Raw genomic sequence first — 24,565 nt, forward strand, 5'->3', positions numbered from 1 at the left:
CCATGTTTGACTGTGGGTGTGAGGAAGTCTGCTAATATCTTCTCCCCTGTCTTACACAAGTTGTTCTGTTAAAGCCAGAAATGTCAAACTCATCTGTCTACAGAACTTTTTTTCCAGTCATTCACTATCCAACTCTTGGGTGTTTTTACCTTTTACTTAGTTTGTTGAATATAAACAAAAGGCAGATTCATGTGTCTCAAAAATGATAAAAGACCAGGCATCAGCAAAGATTTGACAAGCACTGTCCGATAAATAAATGATAAAACACCATACTAACCACTAACCTTTTCCATTACATCAACAAGCCAAAGAAGTGGACCTTTTTTTTTTTACTGACATTAGACAATATTAGCTACTTAATCCCTCATTGTTTAAGCCATGATATCCACAGCACAATGGCTTCCCTTACAACTGCCAACCTTTTTTCACCCCCAAATGATGGTAAAGTGTGATTTTTGCATATGGATTTCAGAAATCTTAGGGCCCCCTGGTGGATCAAGAAGTCTAAATGACCTCTCAGGCCACTCAAAGCAAGACATAGCCCTGACGATATCTATGAGGGAAAAAAGATTAAAGATACATAAATAGACATACTGAAGGTATAAAGGTGTATGCTTAAGGGGATCATAACAATGACAAGGAAAGTCACTGCTAAGTTAACTTTTTCCTTAACAGTTAACAGTTGCCTTGTGTAAACCTTCCAAAGTTTATTGTTTTGAGTTCAGAAAATCGGGCTTGTAAACAACGTGTGAGGCGGATTAAGCCTCCCACAAAAAAAGTTGATAAATATGTCACTTTGACTATAAAAGTACACCCAAGTGGAAACCGCTTGTATGTTTATTAGAGAATGCATGTCCATAAGAAAGAAAGAAAAAATTAAAGCAAGGCGTTTTTTTTTCCTGTTCTGTTTCCAGGAAGATGCAGCTCTACCTCTGCCATGTTAATCTATATTCTATGTGAATCTTGTGAATATTGGTTATTGTTCACTCTCTAAATAATAAAAGCACAGTCTTTCTTGATTTCTCATGACAGTGACTTAATTTTCTCATGATGTCGACATAAGTAGTTTTGTCGTAATCACGACTTAATTATATCGTGAAAATGTTCTGCCTCTATAATAATAATAATCGAATCTAATAATGTCCTCCTGTGGTACACATTTAAATAATGAGAACGAAAGGTTAAATTGTGTGCATAAAAAAGAAAAACAAAAAAATGAAGGGGGAATGTGATTCCTTTACACGCTTTGCAAAAAATGATTGAGTGCGGATCTCAAGTTAGGGCATTTTGTTTCCGCCCGGAGGGAACACGTTGCTGTACATCAGAGGGCTGGACGAAATGGCGTGCGTGTGCAGTTTGCTATTGACAGAGGGATGTTAGCTGGGTTGCTAAGCTAAATAGCTTTAGAGTTGACACGTCGGCTGTGAGTGTGTCGGCAGGTTAAGGATTTGAGCGCTGGAGGAGAGAATAAATCACAGGACGATGTGTCCACAGTGCGTCAAATAAACGTTTAGCTTGTCACAGTGGGACAGAGAGCAGGTATGTGGGGAAAATGCTAACTAGTTTTGAGAATTGTCCTCAACTTCAAATGCGCACGAGTGTCTCCTAATCCTCTATAATCTCAGTCTGGCTAGTCATGATTAGCCTTTAGCAATCTGAATGAATTGAGAATAAGATCAAATGAGCATGGAATGGTTTAAAAAAGACATTTGAAGCTCGTGCTGGTTCTGCTGACAGGAGGTTTATATGATTTATATGCTCATTGTCCTCCAGTATTTTGCTGCTTTGCTCACTATATTTGACCTCACTTGACCACTTGACCTCGATTAAACTGTGTGTGTGTGTGTGTGTGTGTGTGTGTGTGTGTGTGTTGGTCAGTCGGTCGGTCACGTGGTTCATTCCTAAACTCCCACCACTCATATTTAAATGTCTCATTAAAAGTGGTCATGTGTGTCTAAGCCAGAATGTAACCCTCAACCTTTATGTCAGACTCTTTTTTTTGTTACTTTATTTGATCTTTGAATATCTTTGTGTGTATTTGAGGCAGGAACACAGGTAGCGATGGCAGCTGGCCAGAAGAAAAGCGCCGCAGAGACGCACTTGCTGCCTGGCTCGAACGACCTGAACGGCTCGAAAGCACAAGGAGTGACACCAACCGAACGAACCTGCAACGGCAAGAGTTCTCGGCTGTCCAAGATGGCCTCAGGTGTCCAGGTGAAGTGTGCGGCCTACGTCCTGGCCTTGCGGCCGTGGAGCTTTAGCGCCTCTCTGACGCCCGTGGCTTTAGGAAGCGCTCTGGCCTACAAGCTGGAGGGCTCCGTGGACTTTGTGATCCTGCTGGTGTGCGCCGTCGCCGTCCTGGTGGTGCACGGCGCCGGTAACCTCGTGAACACTTACTACGATTTCTCCAAGGGAATCGACCACAAGAAGAGCGACGACAGGACTCTGGTGGACCGCATCCTGGAGCCGCAGGACGTGGTGATGTTCGGCGCCGTGCTCTATTCGGTGGGATGTCTGTGCGCCACGCTGTTGTATTTCCTTTCTACGCTCAGGCTCGAGCATCTGGCGCTCATCTATTTCGGAGGGCTGTCCAGCTCGTTTTTGTACACTGGAGGTAAAAACAAATGTATATAAAAAGTCGCTAAAATGCTCACACAAAAAAATCATATACACAAATAGAAACTGCTCGTGCTTAGTCAATTATTCAAACCTCTCTTTTTTTCAACTACTGCAAGTGGAGACAGTGTGTGTGCGTGTGTGTGCGTGTGTGTGTGTGTGTGTGTATATATACAGTGGGTACGGAAAGTATTCAGACCCCCTTAAATTTTTCACTCTTTGTTATATTGCAGCCATTTGCTAAAATCATTTAAGTTCATTTCTTTTCCTCATGAATGTACACATAGCACCCCATACTGACAGAAAAACACAGAATTGTTGACCTTTTTGCAGATTTATTAAAAAAGAAAAACTGAAATATCACATGGTCCTAAGTATTCAGACCCTTTGCTGTGACACTCATATATTTAACTCAGGTGCTCTCCATTTCTTCTGATCATCCTTGAGATGGTTCTACACCTTCATTTGAGTCCAGAAATTTTTGATTATACTGATTGGACTTGATTAGGAAAGCCACACACCTGTTTATATAAGACCTTACAGATCACAATGCATGTTAGAGCAAATGAGAATCATTAAGGTCAAAGGAACTGCCTGAAGAGCTCAGAGACAGAATTGTGGCCAGGCACAGATCTGGCCAAGGTTCCAAAAAAATTTTTGCTGCACTTAAGGTTCCTAAGAGCACAGTGGCCTCCATAATCCTCAAATGGAAGACGTTTGGGACGACCAGAACCCTTCCTAGAGCTGGCCGACCGGCCAAACTAAGCTATCGGGGGAGAAGAGCCTTGGTGAGAGAGGTAAAGAAGAACCCAAAGATCACTGTGGCTGAGCTCCAGAGATGCAGTCGGGAGATGGGAGAAAGTTGTAGAAAGTCAACCATCACTGCAGCCCTTCACCAGTGGGGCTTTATAGCAGAGTGTCCCGACGGAAGCCTCTACTCAGTGCAGGACACATGAAAACCCGCATGGAGTTCTCCAAGATGGTGAGAAATAAGATTCTCTGGTCTGATGAGACCAAGATAGAACTTTTTGGCCTTAATTCTAAGCGGTATGTGTGGAGAAAACCAGGCACTGCTCATCACCTGTCCAGTACAGTCTCAACAATGAAGCATGGTGGTGGCAGCATCATGCTGTGGGGGTGTTTTTCAGCTGCAGGGACAGGACGACTGGTTGCAATCAAGGGAAAGATGAATGCGGCCAAGCACAGGGATATCCTGGACGAAAACCTTCTCCAGAGTGCTTTGGACCTCAGACTGGGCTGAAGGTTTACCTTCCAACAAGACAATGACCCTAAGCACACAGCTAAAATAACGATGGAGTGGCTTCACAACAACTCCGTGACTGTTCTTGAATGGCCCAGCCAGAGCAATGACTTAAACCCAATTGAGCATCCCTGGAGAGACCTAAAAATAGCTGTCCACCAACGTTTACTGTCCAACCTGACAGAACTGGAGAGGATCTGCAAGGAGGAATGGCAGAGGATCCCTGAATCCAGGTGTGAAAAACTTGTTGCATCCTTCCCAAAAAGACTCATGGCTGTATTAGATCAAAAGGGGGCTTCTACTAAATACTGAGCAAAGGGTCTGAATACTTAGGACCATGTGATATTTTAGTTTTTCTTTTTTAATAAATCTGCAACAGTGTCAACAATTCTGTGTTTTTCTGTCAATATGGGGTGCTATGTGTACATTCATGAGGAAAAGAAATGAACCTAAATGATTTTAGCAAATGGCTGCAACATAAAAAAGAGTGAAAAATTTAAGGGGGTCTGAATACTTTCCGTGTGTGTGTGTGTATATATATATATACACACACACTGATCAGTCATAACATTATTAATGGTGAAGTGAAAGGCAGAGCAGAGAGTTATGAAGAGTTATCATGAGATCCTGACCTGAAGCTGAATCACTTGGGATGACCAGCAGTTTGGTTTTGCTAGGATTGATTTTTATTTGATGAGCACTCATCCACGAAGATATGTTCGGCAAGCATGCCGAGATCAGAGCGGAAGCTGTGGTATCTGAGGGAGGAAAAGATGAGCTGAGAGTCGTCAGGCCAAGTACTGAACCTTGTGGGACACCAGTGTAGAGTCTGCGTGGGGCAGATGTGAACCCCCTCCATATTAGCAAACCATTCCCAAGGTGCCCTGTGGATACCAATGCTCCTGAGGGATATACAAAAGAGTCTTATGGTTGACCGTGTCGAATGCTACTGAAAGGTCAAGGAGGACGAGTACAGACGATAGCTTGGCTGTCTGAGCAGCATGTAGTTTCTTCGAGACAGCCAAAAGGGTCGTCTTTGTTGAATGCCTGCTTTGAAGCCAGACTGGTTTGAATCATGAAGGTTGTTCTGTGAGAGAAGTGATGTCAGTCTGTAGTTGGTAATGTCCGATGGATCCAGAGCAGATTTCTTGAAGATGGGAATGACCCTGGCTTGCTTGAAGGTGGTTGGAACATGACCAGATGCTAACGACCCATTGATGATCTTGGAGATGAACACCAAGAGGTCTTGTGAGATAGTCTGAAGTGTAGTTGATAGGATTGAATCCAGAGGACAGGTGGTGAGATTGCAAGATTGTTTGACTTGCAGTATCACTTCTTCTGCTATGTTTGAGAAGCTTGGCAACAAAGGAGTAGTCGATTCCTGGCTGTGTAGTTTAGTCTTTGTTGGGGAGGATGTGAAGGCTTGGCAGATTTTCTCAATCTTCTTATCCAATATATGTACCAATATAAACGCTGAGCGTCACTGGCCTTAGCAGGGTTACCTTCGACCTTCAGTATAAATGTGAAAGCCTGCCAACAATTCACACTTCAAGTGAGACTGAAATTACCCTCGATTAATCACCTGAGAGAACTAAGAAGCACAGACCAACACTAAAAAATCAGCACTATAGGACACTATAGAATAATTAATGCTATTCAGGGTGACAATGCAAATAACACACTAGAATCAACTGAGTTAAGTAGATATACAAAAGTCAGAATCCTACCTTACTAAAGCACACATATAAGGCAGCAAGTGAACATTTTGTTCTCAAAGTTGATGTTAGAAGCAGGAAAAACGGGCAAGCGTAATGACATGAGCGAGTTTGACTAGAGCCAAATAGTGATGGCTAGATGACTGGGACAGAGCGTCTCGAAAACTAGAGGTCGACCGATTTGGGTTTTTCTCTGGCAGATGCCGATATAAGATGCCGATTATTTTGGCCGCCCCTTCATCTCATAAGATCTAACATATCATTAATTAATAAGACGTGATACAGAAAATTGCTTAACTTAAACGTTTATTTAACAACACAAGCCTCTCCAATCAGTGCAGTTTGAAACACAGATGGTTAAAGGCTCATTAACAATACAGTTTCAGAAAGTTATGTCCATTCTCTCTCCAAAAGTAGCATCATATTTAACCAATGAAATATATAAGGCTGGATAAAGAATGAATGATAAGAACTTATAGCTCGGGACAGTGAGCAGTGAGAAAGAGAACTCCGATTGGCTAATTAGCTTAGCGAATGAGCAATGAGAAAAAAGTAAACGGAACACGCTTGTTGTCATTCTTGCTCATCTTTGTAACTTAGGAGACACAATTGAAGAAAAATCCACACAAATCAATTAGTAATGATCGTAGCAGGTATTAAAGCTGCTTGCTTTATGTATTTACAATCCTAGCTCTTCCGGTGTCCCTGTTTGAATGCCGATTACAGACTACTGCCACCTGCTGGTATGGGAGAGTTATATTTTCTCAAGTGATCGTAAAACGTACACGCACGGTTTGGTGCGTCAGATGCGCCTGCCTAATAATCTGCCTAATTTGCAGCACAACCGGCCGATGCCGATTAATCAAAGTTCTCCAAAAATCCCGTATCTATCAAAAGTGGTCCAAGGAAGGAACAGTGGGAAACCGGGGTCCAGGGTCATGGGCAGCCAAGGCTCACTGATTCACAAGGGGAGCGAAGGCTGGCTAAAAAAAGTTAATGCTGTTAATGCTTGATGGATCAGGACTGTTTTAGCAGCAAACGGAGGACACAATATTAGGCAGGTGGTCATAATTTTATGCCTGATTGGTGTACATATTGGGCACAGTTTAAAGTGCTTACACTATATGGACAAAGACTATTGGGACACCTAGACTTTTCCAGCTGTATGTGGTTCTTCTCCAAGCTTCTACCACATGATAGGCACTCAAGGTCAAATCCTAGGCTTTTTTTTTTTTTTTTGCTCTTTGCTCTTCTTCCTCTTCTCTCTCTCTCTCTCTCTCTCTCTCTCTCTCTCTCTCTCTCTCTCTCCCCCCAACTGTGTCACCCTCTCATTCTCACAGCAGGTGTTTGATAATCGCACTAGCATTTTTGTCACATCTGTTTGGGGTGTGTGTGTGTGTGTGTGTGTGCACTGTTTTTGTTCTGGTTATACAGAATCCAGAGGCCTGAAGAAGGTTGTGTTGAGCTGATCATCACAGAGTTTTTGCAGTATTATAGCCCCCTCTGGCAGCAGCTAGAGATCAGGATTATATGTTGCTCATAGTCACAGAGGTGCAGGATGACATCCCTGCAAACACAGAACAATGAAAGAACTCTGGAAAGCGGCACGAGCTACACACGGATTCGTAATAAGCACAATTAAACAGATCGTTTTGCTTTTAGAGTTAGAGGCACATAATTGTATATACGAGTCTTTTTTATTATTATTATTATTATTATTATTATTATTTATTAATTAATTAATTAATTAATTATAAAAATTTCTCCACACTTGAACTAGTAGATCCAAAACTGTTCAAGCATGAAAATGCACCTGTGCACAAACCCACCTACATGATGATATTTTTGTTGCATGGGTTGGGGTGAAGGATCTTAAGTTACCTGCAATAGAGCTCTGAACGCAAACCTAAGGAAAAAATTTGACTGCCCCCCAGTTCTCTTTCCCCTACGTCAGTACCTGACTGTACTAACAATTTTTTAAATCTTGACTGAACACAAATCTTCACAAGCACACACCAAACTCTAATTTTCCTAAAAGAGTGGAGGTTATTATAGCAGGAAATGGGGATGAATACAATGAATACAAATCAAACGATCAGGTGTCCACAAACATTTGTATATTTTTATATTTTTTTAATTTAATGTATTTAAATTTTGATGTTCGTTCTAATTGATAGCCTTTGTAGATGAATTATTTATATAGGGTTGTCACTTCTGTTTTGGACAGGAATCGGTCTCAAGTACGTGGCCCTGGGGGACGTGGTGATCCTGATCACGTTCGGGCCGCTGGCCGTGTTGTTTGCGCACGCGGTGCAGGTGGGTCACCTATCCGTGTTGCCCCTGGTGTACGCCGTGCCGCTCGCCCTGCACGCCGAGGCCATCCTGCACAGCAACAACACGCGGGACATGCAGTCGGACCGCAGCGCCGGCATTGTCACGCTCGCCATCCTGGCCGGCCCGGCTCTCTCTTACGTCCTCTACAACGTGCTGCTCTTCGCACCCTACGTGGTGTTCTGTGTGCTGGCCACGCGCTACACCATCAGCATGGCGCTGCCACTGCTCACGCTGCCCATGGCCTTCCCTCTAGAGCGGCAGTTCCGCAGTCAGCACTACAGCAAGATCCCGCTTAAAACAGCCAAGCTCAACCTGCTCGTGGGACTTTTCTACGTCTTCGGGATCATTCTGTCCCCGACGGGGAGCCTGCCACTGTTATAAAAGAGCGCCTCCTCACTCATTTTTATGCTGTAAAACAAATTGACTTTTGAAATATTGAACTTGGTACCTTCTGAATTATATATATAAATAAATAGGACCGGCCATATTGAAAAATACTTTATACCGCCTGAGACAATAGTGAACTTTTCGTTTTTTTTGTGTTAAAGATTTAAAAGATTTTACACCAGGTCTTTTTTTTTTTTTTTTATAGTTAACTTTTTCCTCAATTTAATTATTTACTGTTTAATTTATGCTTCAGGATTAACGAACACTTTGCAGAGGTACCGAACCTGCTGGAAACATCAGTATTCTTTGAAACGGTGTGTAAACAGTTTGTTTATTAACTGTGCAGTTGCAGAACATTTGCAAAAATCTGTGACATGTCCATGATCCTAAATTTACACCTGTTCAAATCCATTCATTTTCATTGTGTAGGAATAAACTGAGCCAGACGTACTGTGGGCTTCAGCGCTTCAGCACGTTGAGACTGACCGGCTTGTTCCACATTAAAGCGGCTGCTCAGATCCAAACCTGAACTGAAGCTTTCTAAAAGGGAGAATAAAAATATGATTCATGAACATCTCATATGAATAATCATCTTTGATCATGGATACTGCATGACAAAAAAGGTTCAAAAAAACAATGTCACAGCATTCAAAGTTTGTGGACACCCAAGCACAAGATTGTATGTGCCTTTTAAACCTCCCAGTCCACATTTTGTTATAATATTAACCGCTATTTTTCTGGGAAGATGTGCCACTAGATTCTGGAGTGTGCTTGTGGAGATTTGTGCTCATTCAGCTACAAGGGTATTGGTAAAGTCAGGTACTGATGTAGGGATGAGGAGGCCTGGGGTGCAGTCAGCGTTTGCATTCATCCCAAAGGTGTTCAACAGGGATGAAGTCGGAGCTCTATAGCAGACAAGATCTTCCACTGCAACTCATGTAAACCATATATTCATGGAGCTCACAGGGGCATAGTGATGCTGGAACAGGTTTGGATCTCCAAGTGAAAGTGAAGGGAAAATTTCATCCCAATGCATCTAAATACATTCTATACAATGGCGTGTCTTTAACTTTGGGTGGAAAAGTCAAGTGTCCCAATACTTTTGTTCATATATTGGAGATACTCAGATAAGCAGATCAAACAAATGACAGATGGTGATTTAATGACCAAGCGGAAAGTTACTGACTTTCTAAAAGGGAAGAATGCTTTGAAATGTTCCTCAACTCATAATTGCTACTTTACCTTTTTTCCTGAGCACACGTGTCGCCGACGTCACTTCAACATACCATTTTTAGTAAGAATTAAACTTCTGGTTTTTGTTAATTGATGATAATTGAAATCTTAATATTCGAGTTCTATACGATTTTACAACGGTCTTACACCCACTAACCACAAATGAATCAACACGTTATTTCACATGAATACATATGGGAATATATTGTATACTGCTAGCTGTAAGTATTCACTTTAATTAGAGCTGAATGTATGAAAAAGCTCTAATATGATAAGCAGTTAAAAGGTTGCCAGTCACCAACAATTGTAGGAAAATTACGCAGCATGATATAAAGAAGGGAGGCTCGGGCCGATTTCTTTTAAGCCCAGACCAGATTGCTGTAACATAGTGCTGACACTCCTGAGGTAGTCGCACATCATCAACCACATCATCAGCAGTGATTGAGAAGGTGGGGATGAAATTCAATTGTGAGCGTAATGAACGAGAACAAGATGAATTATGATTTATCACCACCCAACCGCTTAAAGACGTCTTTAAAGGTGAAAGTTAAAGTATATAGACTTTGTATAAAGACAAAACATACAAAAGGACAGGTACATTTTTGTACATCTGAAGGGTATATTTAATGTAACATTTATATAATATTATTACAAGGCTTTAAGCTTTTTGGTACCTTAAACTGCTTAAGAACTCGTTCGTAATTTCTAGCCGCATCATTATTTGAATCTATATGTAGTCTATATATGGATTAAAGGTTTCCTCATTCAAAAAGGGCATTTTGTAGTTTCCCAATATGCTACATGGGCAAATTTTTGTAGAGCCCTGATCATCACATCCAAATGCTATTAGATTTAATCCTTGCTTTGCTGTTGTGGTAATCTGAAATTTTTTGAGTAAGGGGCTTGTGGGAATTTCCATCATCACTTCAAATCATCTGAAAGGTGGGGGAATAGGGTGGGAGTCAGGGCCAGTGTAGTTTCTTGGGGAACCATGTCTCCATATACTTCGTTTTTTGCACAGGGGCATTGCCATGCTAGAGCAGGTTTAGGTTTTACCCCTTAGCTTGAGGGAAATCTTCATGCTGCAGCATACAAAGACACGTCCTATACTAGTGTGTGAACAGAACAGTTTAGGGAAAGAACTTGTGTGCTGCACGTCTGTGTGACGACATTTAATCAAATTTCTTCATCTTTGCTATGCTAATAGTGCAAGTTTCTTCATCCCTGCCTAAACTAATAGTACAAGTTTCTTCTTCTTCGCTGGCATTCCATCTTTTCATCTTCCTTGGCCAATCACACGTCTTATCTTCATCATCAGTCATCCAATTGCAGCCAAGGAGTTTTTTTATTCTCCGTTTGTTAAACTGGGACACATATTCTCTGGAATTAAACTTCGAGCAAAGTGAGGTAAAATAAACTACATGACAACTTACATTAACCACAATAGACTACACATTTTCTAGAATTTTATGGTCCATTAAGGTGCGTGTTATGATCTATGGCGAACGTGATTTACTTTTTTTACAATGAACATTCTTCTACATTTTTTCTAGCATGTTGTTACAATAACAGACTCATATTTTTCAAGTCCATGCATTACATTACGTTGTTTGTTTAGTGTAGTGATCAATTATATGATGATACTGCATCACTTCTCATGCTACTGTCTCCTACTAGAGTTTGGGGTTTGCAGTTTTCATGGAGTAATTTAAATGTCATTATCTGTCATATTAATGATGAGTTATTGTTTACTGTATCTATGTTTATAGTATGGTAGCATTTTAAGTAGTGGTCAAGCCATGGTTTAGTCCAATAGTCCTTTGGTGGAGTGGTAAGAGCACTGGTCTTATACCAAACACTTGTTTTGAAGATAAGGGAAAAAATAGAAAGATGATTTCAGGTTGATCTGACGTTTGTTATGCATAATATTGGTAACTAAATTTTGTGAAAGAGAGCACAATATGTAGCACTTATTGTATTGGATAGTTAGTGGTTAATGTATTAAACTTCTGATCAGAAGGTCATAAGTTCAAATCGCAGCTTTGCCACTGCTGGGCCCCTGAGAAAGGCCCTTAGCCCCCTAAATGCTCAGTTAAATAAGTGGGATATGTCACTCTGGATAACTGTGTCTAATAATTGCCATAAATGTTATATTCAGGTGTTCACACACTTTCGGATGAATAGTTTTCTCATGGTGGTGAAGTGAAAAAGATCTACATTTTGACATTTTATTTAGACACCAAGCTAGAGTTTCAAAATGAGATCCAATAACAAGACCAGGCATCACATAATAATCAATATACAGCTCGAACAGTTCGAATAAGCTAGAACAGTCGTTTTCTCTTCTCATTTTTGTCCTCGAATGTAGACTGCACAGTTTTGGACTATTTAAATGCTTTATGCAAAATCTATGTTAGTGTCTGGGAAATTCTGATAAAGCTGAGGCCCCCGCAACTTTCCATGACGTATTCTAGTGCAAACTCAAACAAGTTCAAAGAATGTAAAAACGGCATAATGTTGTTTACCTCCACCCTGCACGCACTTATCTTTAGGGACGTCCTTGTCTAGGCTACTGGGAGGCTACTGAGTCCAAATGGTTCTCCCACCTATTTTACATGCCCCAGCTTTCACACTACACTACAGAGATGTCAGTGTCTAAAATTATACTCAAATTAGGGATATGAAGGAGCAAAAAAAAGGTGATGTGATTCAGAAAAGTGGAATGTTTCCTTATAACGGTGTATTAAGTTTTTTTTTTATTTCTTTTTTTTACCACATTTTCTACCACAATTTACATAATTGCATTTACATTTATTAATGAATGCACACAGCAACCTGTGCTGTGCCGCTTTAAACAGCAGACGGCGCTGTTTCCTAACAACGACCACAATGAAGACTTATGGTTTTGCTATGGAATCTGCCTCTCTAAAAACGATTAATTTTTCACAAGTAATTCTGTAATCAATTTAAACCCGGAAGTGCCGTGGCCAGAATTTAATTTCAAGGGATTTCACTGATAAGTGTAATGCGTTTTGGTTGGATGCCAGAAAGCAACAGAAGCAATGATTGCACAACTTTCGTCATTTAGGGTTTGATCTACTGCAAAGTGAGCTTGCCCTGTAAATATTGTTGCTTTATATCAGATCCACTGGAAAGAACATCTTATATCACAATCTCCACCCTCCACCAACTAAACCCCAAGTACCTCACTGATATCCCTATGTGTAGCTTGGTAAGCTTTCAAACACAAAAATGCAAGATCCAAAATCGCTGCACCTGATAGCTAAAGAAAATGTGATTAAACAAACTAGGGCCTGAACTAGTGCCTGCCTCATAGCTAACATTGCTGCCTCATAGCTCAAGGGTGTAATCCTGAACTCAATTTAGAGTCTTTGTGGAGTTTCCTTGTATGTACTTGTGTCCTTGTGGGTTTTCTCAGGGTTCTCCAGTTTCCTCCAATGCCCTACAGTAGAATGGTGTCATATTTGGGGTGATTTGCACAGCCTTGTGTGCATCAGATTGTCTTTCGCTCTCACAGATGTTGGTAGGGTTGACATCATGTTAAACACGTCTGTGCTAATCTTTTCCTACTCTTAACTTCTTTATATGTCTAGAGCAGGAATGAATTGTTTTACTATCAATGTATGGCCAAAAGTGACCATGCAGAAACCAGACCATTTAAAGATGTAGCTCATGTTTGCTGTTATAACACCTTTTGTAAATGGCTTTTCTATACGTTGAAGCATGGCTGTGAAGAGTTGCTCAATCAACCATCTAAAGCATTAGTAAAGTTGGGCAACACTGTAAAATGAGGAGGCAGGTGAAACATGTTTCTTCTTCTTCTTCTTCTTCTTCTTCTTCTTCTTCTTTTTTCGGCTTCTCCCATTAGGGGTCGCCACAGCGGATCATCCGTCTCCATACCCCCCTGTCCTCTACATCTGCCTCTTTAAACCCAACTACCTGCATGTCTTCCCTCACCACGTCCATAAACCTCCTCCTTGGTCTTCCTCTTTTCCTCCTTCCTGGTGGCTCCATCCCCAGCATTCTCCTACAGATATACCCCATGTCTCTTCTCTGCACATGTCCAAACCATCTCAAATTTTGCCTCCCTCACTTTGTCTCAAAAATGTCCTACATGCAATGTCCCTCTAATAAACTCATTTCTAATCCTGTCCATCCTCGTCACTCCCAACAAAAACCTCAACATCTTCAGCTGTTTGCAGCTCCTAATTCCAGCAAAGAGGAATCTATAGCATACAGAGACATTTACACTTATGCCATTTTGCAGACGCCCTTATCCAGAGGGTTAAGCAGTTGAGGGTTAAGGGCTTTTTGTTTAAGAGCTTAAAAGTGGCAGCGTTAATGAACTGACAGAAATTAAATGATGCCAAGCATCCTGCCCAGGCAAATATGTATAATAGAAGAACATACTGCTTTTACTTACTGTTTTATTTTCACACTTGATCCTGTTTTTGTTGTTAACTAAATGTTGACCCTATTTGGCCCTCTTATTAGCCCCAGTATTTAATTTTGGCCCCCTCTATGATTGAGCTTGACACCACTGTGTTACACCCTAAAATAAAATTTCCACTCTGTGAATCCTCCAAGCAGCGTATGACATAAATTAAGAAATTAAGAAAAAAAACATTAGAAATGTACAAAGCTATAATAATGCAAATGCAAGAAACACATGCTTGTGCACGTGTGAAGTGTGCACTGTAACATCTCAAAGTCATGTGCTGGGCATAGGTGCAAAAATGAGTTATGCAGTATATACAAGACATAGAGGCACCGCACAAGGGTGGCATCGCATGGAGTGTATTTATTTTTTGGGAGGGGGAGGGGGGTGGCAATCTTGTGCACCCCTCAGGAAATGTGCAGTTGCACCACTGGTGCAGATTGTTAGATTGGCTCTATGTTTGGGCCACGTTGGGTAACTATTAAATATAGAGAGTAAATTCTCTCTCTCTCTCTCTCTCTCTCTCTCTCTCTCTCTCTCTCTCTCTCTCTCTCTCTCTCTCTCTTTCTCTCTCTCTCTCTCTCTCTCTCTCTCTCTCTTTCTCTCTCTCTCTCTCTCTTTCTCTCTCTCTTTCTCTCTCTCTCTCTCTCTCTCTCTCTCTCTCTCTCTCTCTCTCTCTCTCAGTGACCAGTGCTCCTGTCTTCTCTTCGAATCTGCCCGATTCATCCCAAAGCCTCGAATGACGTCCCCTTCAATTAATGTCCACTCTGTGAAGCTGAAGATGGTTCCATATCAACAGCCTAAAGATCTACAAAGTTCCTGGGCAACTCAAGAAATATGAGGATGGATGTGGACTGTAATTAATATCAGTTAACATTTCTGAATTTAAGCACCATCACTAAACAGTACACCTCAACAATGATGGAAATGTAATGACATGAACATTCGGTGGCACCCAGATGAGGATGGTTTATTTTGAGTCTTTTCCTTGCCACAGTAACCACTGGGTAATGGTTCCTTGTAAAATTATAAGGAAAAAACGTATAGGCACAAAACTTATACAAACTTATAATTGATTTATCTCTGTAAAGCTGCTTTGATCCCATTTTCATTGTGAAAAGCACTATACAAATACAACTTAATTGCATTGCAATGATTTGCATTAAATTGAATTTGCTTAAATTCCATTGCATTGAATAGAATTGAATTCTATTGAACGAAGTTGCACTGATTTGAATTGCATTGCACTGAATTGAACTGCTTTGCATTCTCAACACACAGTCTAGACCTTGAACTGCAGAGAGCGCGCGCGCACCACGTCCAGGCGACGTTCGCGCGTTGCCATGGCAGCAGTGCCTTCCACGCTTCACGAGTGTTATTAAACAACAACAACAACATTTTTTTAAAGGCACATTAACAACCACGCATAACAATAAACCTCTTTTAGGTCTTAATGTCACCAAAAAAAAATTTGCGCTTGAGAATAAAAAAAAAACAACGCGATCCTGAATCTAACGTGAAGCTTGCGCGCATGCGCACTAACTCTCGCTAGTAACGAGCGTCCAGGGCGAGCGAGCGAGCGGATGACGTACAGCTGTCAGCTGCACCGAGCTCGCGCTCCGCGTTCACACACAACACGGCGTTGAAACTGGATTGTCATCCTAGCGTGTACAGAAACGGATTTATTTTATGTTTTTGTTTGTATTAGACTCAGTGTTCTACACTGCGTCTATTGTTTAAAGAAAAAAAGAGATATACAAAAAAAATTGAATCGAAGAGAGGACGAGCGGCGCGTGGGAGTGTCAATGCGAAGCCCCGTTAGCATAGCACGCCTCCTGTGTTTTGACTTCCGTCTCGACGGCTCCGCTAAGCACGGACAGAGATGTCGGGCTTTTTGACGCGGTCGTTCGTCGCCTGTATGGAGTTGAAATTAAAATAAAAAGGGGAAAGCCAGGGGGAGGTTAGAGAAGATATCTTGCTGCCACTGAGTCCGTGCTGAACCCGGTGTCTGGTTGCTGCTAGATAAGAGAGAGGGAGAGAAGGAGAGAGAGAGAGAGAGAGAGAGAGAGAGAGGGAGAGAGAGGGGAGGTGAAGCTGTCTAGTTTTTGGTGACACACATGACTGTTCCGTTATGGTCGTCTCTCACGTTTATCTAAGGCTTGACCATTAGACACATTCTCTGGCTGGGAAGGTGAGATCCTCGCGGCGGTATTAATGCTGTCCACAGGTAAGACGATCCTTACTTTTGATTCCTCCAATCGCGATATTTAACAATATTGGTGCGATGGTTTAGTATTATTTATCGATCAGTGGTTCAGTGCATGGACAATAAATCGTACGGAATCCAATGCAGTCCCTCTCCATTCCTCCATCGCGGTGAGGTTCCTCAACCCTTCAGATCGGCATTATTCCCGAGATGAAATGTTTGTTTGTTTTGTATATTGCGAAAACAATGAGTGGAATACTATCAATACAGCTAGGCAGCTGCTCGGTACTGGATGAACAGAAAAGAACAGATCCGATGGAAATGCTCTGGGATCGATTATTGATTATCAACCAGTCTAATTCTTTAATATTGCATGCCACACGTAGACACTTCAATCAGTCCTTTATTACTGCATACAGAGCCGTATGGTTTGCATAAGATCTTTGCAGAATGCAGTGTCATGTGCATGCGTTGCATCTGTGTATACTTAATAACTCCACCCCCCCAAAAAAACAGATGCAAATATATGCATATGATGTCCAGCATAACATTATGCAAAATCTCATCTAAAATTGCAGCATGCATCTCAATCCGTGTACTAATAAGCAGTCTTTCCTGCTGTAAAAGCTTTTGTGACCCAAAATGGGATTCATGAGAGTGTGAGCATTTTCTCAGCTAATGGTTGCTTTTCAACCCTGCGTTTCATTTCCACATCTGTCAGGTCACCAGTGCCAGTTCAAGAGACTTTCACTTACATTCCAGTGGATCGTTTATGGATTTCTCCGATTTCTGCAATATTTCCGATCAATCCTGCTCTAACCTGAGTGTGAAGCGTATCAGATTCGCAAGGGTTTCTAGTGTCACTCAAGATGACAAAAGTGTTGCACAAGAAGTCTGGCTTTATCGTTTGCTATCATCTCTTATGCTGTGTTGGTTTGCAGGAATGGAATGTGTGCGTAAGATGGTTTTAAAGTTTGCAGAAAAGGAAAAAAAAATAAAGAAATGTTATACTTTATTTCACACTGAGTGCATTTTAATCATGAGCCACATTGAATTCTTGGCTTGGTCATGATGCTGATGAAATATCAACCTGCTACATGTGATTTGCCATTAACGTGTTGGGTTTGTCCAGTAGGGGATTTTGTAGGGTTTTCCAGATATGTGTGTGTGTGTGTGTGTGTGTGTGTGTGTGTGTGTGTGTGTGTGTGGTGATGTGTTGTGTTTATTGCTGGCCGGCTTTAAAACTAAATAGGAGTGCTGCTGTTCATCTCAGCACCTAAATTGCTCCCCGGTGCAATTTATCCTGTTACTATATTTAGTCTACTTTTCAAAATATGATTAGGACAAGCATAAGTAGAATGGTATTAAAAAAAAAAACCACTCAGCAGTTAAGATGTTTTAATCAAAAGAACAAGAGATCAATTTCTAGCAATGCCAAGCTGCCTCTGCTGAACCCTCGAGCAAGGTCCATAACTCTCCACTGCTCAGCTGTATAAAACGAGATGATTCCTTTGTCTTCTGCCAAATGTCCCAAATGTATTTTTTCATATCAGCTCTGTTTTATTTATTCAGCTTTTTTTTGCATAGTGGAAAACCATTTCATGTTGAGCATCTTCAAGACATGTTACTTCTTGTTATCACTTTCCCTATGGCAACTATAAATGTTTTCTCGCAATCTTCTTTTTATTTTAATAAAAGAAATAAAAAATAAAATAACCGTATTTAATTGAAAACGCTCTATCAAGTCCTGAGGACTTTCCTGTGGCGGAAAACGTATGCTTTTGATGTTAATAGAAGCTTCACCGACACTGGAGACTCCTACTATTAATGTTCATGAAGCTTCACCGTAGATACAGTTCAACAGTTATAGACATAGTACCTTTTTCTATTTTATATAGACATGCATAATAAAACACATAATGTAGATAATCTGCCATACAGGTGTTAATGAACTCTCAATGTGGAAATGTTAATGCATTGTTAAACAGGCTTATTAATTCAATTACAGTCAGCACTATTAATCAGCAATCGTGATCAAACCTAATAGAGAGGTATATGGGGTCAGTTTGTGCTGCTTGCACTCGTTATGAAACTCTTTAAAGCACCGCGATTCGAGTTGAATTATTTGTGGTGCTGTGCATGTTACAGAAACGAATGACGGGAAGTTAAATTCTTGTCGGTGTTCTGAAGTTTTTCGTATTATCATTTTTTTCTTTTTTTGCATTTACAAAGTGATTCTTTTTGTATTATTTAGCTGGCAGCAGTCATAACCAAATAATACAAAAAACATCATATGTATTACAATAGTTTCATAACCACAGGGTGTCTCATGCAGTGTCTCGATTTCACAACCAAGAACACAAAGAAGCTCAATATGAGCATGCCTTTGAGCTTGATCTCAACAAATATTCATTCATTCATGTCTCTTTATGTGCAAAAGAATGTAATATCAGGCGTTTTGTCATACTGGTGTTGAGCAGAGGGTATTTAAGTGTTCACATTTTGTTGCTTGTGCGCATTGCTTTCAGTCTTTCAGCAGCTGTGTGCACGCCTGAAATCTGAAAATGCTTTCTGTGAGTACAAAGAAGTGCGTGTAGAATGAAGCGAGCGAATATTGTGCGATATACAAGGCGTTTCTAAGTAATATTGATCAAGAAGCAACATGATACGCAGTGATTTACTTTTTACTGTTGATTAAAGTGCACTACCAGACCTGGAAAACTGTACCTATTGTAGGAGCTTCACAATTCATGATTTAACGCTAGTACGAGTTATCAAACGAAGAAATGGCAACGTTTGATATATTTCACCCCAATATAGTAGATGAGACAACTGACACGTTTACCTGTAGTGATTTGCACAAGAGTTTTTAAACTTATGATAAAATCCTTTTTTTTTTTTTTTTTTTTTTTTTTCCGTTTTTTTATTTTGCAGCTTGTTGCTGTTTATCACTTAGACTCATTCAAACCCAGGAAACAGCGACAAGAACGGTGAAAAATGCCAGTCGCGCGTGGGCATTAAACAACCAATTTGTAAACAACTAATAAACAACCAAAACCCATTTGGTAAAGGGTTATTTAAAATAAAAGAGACACCATTGTTTATTTTGGAACTGTTGAAAAATCCAGGATCTAGGCTATTTTTTTCACACTCGCCACTGCCAACAAGCAGTTCAAGACCGCAAAGCTGATATTTCACTCGCATGTTGTCTCTACCTCTTTTTTTTGGCTGTCAGGAGCTAAAGATGATTGTGATTCTTCAAAATCGATTTTGTACCAAGCTTGAATCCATGTTTCCCAAAGCTGGGCTTTGCCTTTTCATTTTTATTTTTTTAATGGCAGTGAACCCACCTACACCAACCCACCCACACACACTTGGACTCGCCCACTTCTCTGCTTTCAGGATCTACAGATATAAGACTTAAATCTCAATGGCAGATCAAAACAGAATTCCCTGAGCTTTTATACTGTTTCTCTCTTGCACCAACCCAACCCCTCTTCTCTTCAGAATATCACAGACGTTCTAAGCAGAACCACGTGCACTTACACGCACCGTATGTACATTTACATGGTATATAACGTGCATATACACGCATTCAACCAGCAGCAGTAGTTGTGTAGTGTGGATGTCCATTACTCTGTGTGTGTGTTTGCATGGGGGGGCGAGTGACTGTGGTTTGCCAGCGCTAGAAATAGCAATGTGTGCAACAGAGCAGTGGGTGTGAGTCGTCAGCTGAAAGCTCTGCGCTCGTCCCCCCCCCCCCCCCCCCCTTGCCCTCCTGCCTAATCCTTGCTGATAAGCAACACTAAGGACTAAATGGTGACCGGGTGTTCCAACAGCACATACCAGCTCCCGTGACCTGCAGCAGTTTTCTTTATTTTTTTTCTACTTCTTTTTTTTTTCTTTCAACTGAGAAACACTTTCAGAAAGGCCTCGGTGAGTGAGTGTCAGTGATTTAATAATACTGCTGTAAAAGTTCTTGTCTCGAATCTCTAGATTGTGATAGTTAGTTGCAGCGTGTTGTGCTGATGACACCGGATGAGTTTGTTAATTACTTGTTTGAAACGCACCGGGGTGTAAATTGTGCCAGGCTTTTGATTTGAATGAAGTCGGCAATCCGCCACCATCCCGCAACGTTCACTAGTGAGTGAGTGAGCCAGTGTGTATCACAAATAGCATTTATCAAGGTTTCTAATGCTTTACGCAAACTTTCTCCCCTGTGCACGCGTTAATTTCTGACTTTCTTTAATGCACACTTTCTTTAATGCACAAGTCCCAATGTGGCTACTAAAGAAGGAATGGTTGGTTTAAATGTTTGGAAATGAAGAACAGAATAACATGCACTTTAGTGAGACTGAATATAGTATAGATGCATACATACATACATACATACACCTGACCATAAGAGACCGATGTCCTTTTTTTGAACACGTCATTACATATTTAGTCCCCATTTGCTGTTATAGTAACCTTCACTCTTTTGAAAAGATGTTAAATTAGATTTTGGATTTTGCTTGTGTAAATTTGTGTTCATTCAGTCGCAAGAGTGTTAGTTGAGTCAGGTACTGTTATAGGGAGAGGACGCCTAGGGTGCAGTCAGCTTTCCAATTCATCCCAACAGTACGATGAGGTCAGAGATCTATAGAAGGCCATTTAAGATTTTCCACTCCAACACATGTAAAGAATGTCTTCACGGAGCTAACTTTGTGCACAGGGGCATCGTCATGCTGGAACAGGTTTGGGTCTCAGAGTTCATGTAAAAGGAAAATTGAATGCCACAGCATCTAAAGACGTCCTGTACAATACTATGCCTATGACTTTGTGGTAGCAGTTTGGGGAAGAACCACACGTGGTTGGAAAATATACCGTTGTGCATATAGTGTATATTTAGTTTAGGTTTTACCATTTCAGTGTTCCCGTTTTTATAGTTCTGGTCAAGAAAAGCTTTAAAAGCGTTAAACCTGAAACTGTGAACTGTAAACGACCAAAATGAAACTCTAAAAAGCAAAGCCAACTGAAGTGTTTTAGGGATATTCAGCTGATTTGTATTATTATTATTTTTTTCACTCAGCTTTGAGTTTTGGTAGAAATTAATTTATCATATGATAGAACTGGAGAACATTTACATCTGTGGTGTTCCGGCAGATGCCCTTATCCTGTGCAACCTACACATCTCATTGATACAACTGAGCAGTTGAGGGTTAGAGTTTTGGCCCAGGATCAGCAGCATAGCCGTGCTGAACTCTTGCCCTTTTAAAAAGAATTTCGACATCTCAACTACTGAGATACCACTTCCCTTAAAAACACTTTATAAAACAATGGAGTGTGCATGAGCAAAGTTACAGCAAGCGGCAGTGGCTCAACTTAGGAAAACTTCTCAAATTTGTTTTTCCCCAATAGGAATTTATTTATTGAGAAATCTAGCACTAGCAGACGGCTCATGGACCTCAACAGGTGTCTATTACCACCAGTTTTAATTGTTAGCATACCAGCTGTGGCGATTAGCTTCGCCCTGTAAACCGTAATGAAGTGACCAACATAAAAGTCAAGGAAGTGGAAAGAATGCAGCTTTTTTTCGTTCGTGAAAGATACGTTTAAAATAGAAATCGACTCGTATCTCAGGCACGCGTACCCGGAGGTAATGTTACAAAACAGTCTGGGAATTCTTCAGCTAGTTCAGGAAGTGGGTCATTTCTCCGTTTGCTGGTCGAGGAATTCAACTTCAGCATGCAAACCGAGTTTCTGCTCTTCGACCACTAAGTTTTTTTTAAGTTCTTAAAGAGCACTGGAAGAAAAAGCGGTAGGTATAACGTATGGGAATGTGTGTGTAAAGACCGAATCGAAAAGATATGCTTATTAAATTTGATTATTCTCCTAAGCCAGACCACTAACCTGACACTACACACATCCACACTATATTTAATTACCTCTATCTGGTTCTGGTAAAATTGGAATAAAACTTGAGACAGCCATCTTTTCCACTCCAGTGACTGATGAACGTGTATTTTGCTCCTATCCTGGTACTCCTGGTAGAGAAACATGTACGAGAACAGAGCTTGTTTCTGAAGCTCATGGCCAGAAAAGTAGACCCGTCAGATTTCTTTTTGGACACCCCAAAAGACTTCGTATCCTATCCTGTCTCAATAGTTCTCAGTTTTCCTCTTGATTCACAAAACTTGATTATCTTGTTAGCCTGCTAATCCACCACTCCTTGCGGATAATATGTATTGTTAATGAGCGTATGCTGGTAATGTCATTTGATTATCCGGTGTACAGCAGCCGATGATTTTGTACGTCATGTTGTATGTTTAGAGGAAAGCTTGTACATTTTTTTGAACGCGATGTCCAAATGTTTTTTCGAGGGACACCTTTTGGTCCAGAAGAGCAGTGTCAATCTTTGAACAGGGAGCAAAGTTCACTCAAACAATGTTGTGGCCAAAAGCAACAGGCTGAGAGATTTCACGAGGCAGAGCTCGCCGACGCACCACGGTGTGAGCAAGCGAGAGAGGGGCGAAGTTAAATGTCTAACTGGAAATTAAACCACAGGAGATGCTCAGACCACAGAGGATGTGTCGACTTGTGGTCCATGAAGTGTAAGATCCTGTCTTTCTCATTACTTGAGAATCATTGGGCAATAGCAACTAAATAATGATGCTTATTGATAAGAACTGCTAGGTGGCTTAGCCTACATTTAGGGAACTGGTCATGATAAAAGAGTTTTTCATTGAGGTTACGCTTCCGGATTTCGCTCTCACATCACACAAAAAAAGACCCACGCTTTTCAGTGTCAGCACTTGGAAACTGAAAACCGATTTCCCTTTGGGTTTTTTTTTTTTTGGTTGTAATGCTCCCAGTGTGTTTATCCAGGGCCATTATTGATTTCCCTCTTTAAACTGCAGGTCACCATGTGTGCCTAACAAAAAGCCTGTAATGAATTCCATTTTCTGCCTTTTCACCCCTGTTGATGGAGGTGATGGATCTGGAGTTCAGTCACCACAAATGAAAAAGACATTTAGAGTGACACTGCTTTTCTGCGTCCAAATCTTAAAATTCGCAAAAGGTTCATAAATCAGCTGGTTATTTAGATGGTGTGTCTGTTGGTGGACATTTGGTTGATTTGTGGTAACCAAATACCAAAAAAACCCCACTTTTTATTACGTCCCACTTATATTATATTTTATTAGTATATTTTATTATTATTATTATTATAATTTTTCAGATTTTTCTTTTTTTTTTTTTACCAAATGGATTAGGTTATTGTACTTTTTAGGTAAAAGGTGGAGGCCAGTGTTTTGTTTCGGGTTTTTTTTCTTCTTCTTCTCATTTCCCGTTTTGTAAACAGTTTAATATCTGCAACACTCTCATTTCCCACACTGTCTCTAACACTTGTGGTTTAAGTACACCACTTTGCTATTTAAGTTTATAAACCACACAGTGACGAATAAATGTTTCCTGATATTTTTTTTCCCCCAACTGACTATAAACCCCTATCCAGTTTTACTTACTGTACTCTCGAGTACTGTCCGAAACTCAGGAACTTGTCTGAATAGTGTTTACATGTGGCCAGGCTGCACCAAGTCACAGGAAGTAGAATTTCCTGTTGTAGTCTTTATCCTGTAATTGCTGGTTCATGTGCAGTTTTGTCAGAAAAACTCAGATGATTTGAACTCGGAGGCTGTTATTCATCATTTGTAATCCAGGTGGGAGTTATTAGAAAAGTATCATATGGCTGTATATCCAGGTATTTCCACCCATCAGCTATAAAGTTAATGTTAGCAGCAGATCCTTTGAGTCATATAGGTTGTGAGATCGGGCCTTCATGGATCTGACTTTTTTTTTTTTGTCCAGTCTTACAAAATTTTGTGAATTTCAAAGCCAAATGAACACATTAAACTTTTTGTCATGTTCCTCAAAGCATTCCTGGACCAGTTTTGCAGTGCTTCGGGGCACATTATCCAGCTGAATGAGGGCATTGTCATTAGGGAATATTATTGTCATATAGGAGTGAGTGTACTTGGTCCACTTGCCCAAACACATTAACTTCGAGAACTTGCTACCTAATATATCTCCACTTGGCAGGTGCCGTATAATGAGAGAATCAACCCTTTTCAAGTCCCCTGTCACTGGTTGTCATCTTATGGCTGATTGGTGTACACATCAGATGTAGTTAATAATTCGATATTTTCCCATTTGCATTTGAAAGAACTGTACTGTGAATTTTGGGATTTAGAGTGCAGTGTAAGCAATTTGAGTATTTTTCACTCAAATAGCGAGTTTTCTTCAGTCATGTAAATACTCGATGTGTATCGCATCCACCCAGTGTACCTATTTGGCCGCAGTTTCAGCTAGTTGGG

The 24,565-nt window shown here is 40.7% G+C and overlaps 2 protein-coding genes across 6 annotated transcripts in view; both read left to right on the forward strand.

Annotated features, from left to right (window-relative positions):
* Positions 1-1,299: 1,299 nt before the first annotated feature.
* On the forward strand, positions 1,300-8,885 carry ubiad1 (UbiA prenyltransferase domain containing 1). 3 transcript variants are annotated; one of them, XR_014535545.1, is made up of 4 exons: positions 1,300-1,539; positions 2,044-2,614; positions 7,820-8,627; positions 8,743-8,885. XR_014535545.1 is itself a non-coding variant. In XM_083553420.1 (3 exons), the coding sequence occupies exons 2-3, from the start codon at positions 2,062-2,064 to the stop codon at positions 8,305-8,307; spliced, it is 1,041 nt and encodes a 346-aa protein (XP_083409546.1). In that variant the 5' UTR covers positions 1,300-1,539; positions 2,044-2,061; the 3' UTR covers positions 8,308-8,885. The 3 variants fall into 3 exon arrangements, 2 of the variants coding, with proteins under 2 accessions (XP_083409546.1, XP_083409547.1); XM_083553420.1 differs by having other exon boundaries at positions 7,820-8,885; XM_083553421.1 differs by having other exon boundaries at positions 1,314-1,539; positions 2,048-2,614; positions 7,820-8,885.
* A 6,672-nt stretch (positions 8,886-15,557) lies between these two features.
* Positions 15,558-24,565, forward strand: part of mib2 (MIB E3 ubiquitin protein ligase 2) — a 67,199-nt gene continuing 58,191 nt past the window's right edge. The window contains exon 1 of one of the 3 annotated variants that reach the window (XM_083554434.1): positions 15,558-16,232. In XM_083554434.1, the coding sequence (XP_083410560.1) occupies positions 16,220-16,232 (13 nt within the window). In that variant the 5' untranslated portion in view covers positions 15,558-16,219. Of the gene's footprint in view, positions 16,233-19,904; positions 20,148-22,668; positions 22,805-24,565 lie in introns of those variants that run through there. The other 2 variants (XM_083554435.1, XM_083554433.1) reach the window with 2 other exon arrangements.

This window comes from Silurus aristotelis (assembly GCF_946808225.1).
Source record: "Silurus aristotelis genome assembly, chromosome: 11".
Taxonomy (NCBI): domain Eukaryota; kingdom Metazoa; phylum Chordata; class Actinopteri; order Siluriformes; family Siluridae; genus Silurus; species Silurus aristotelis.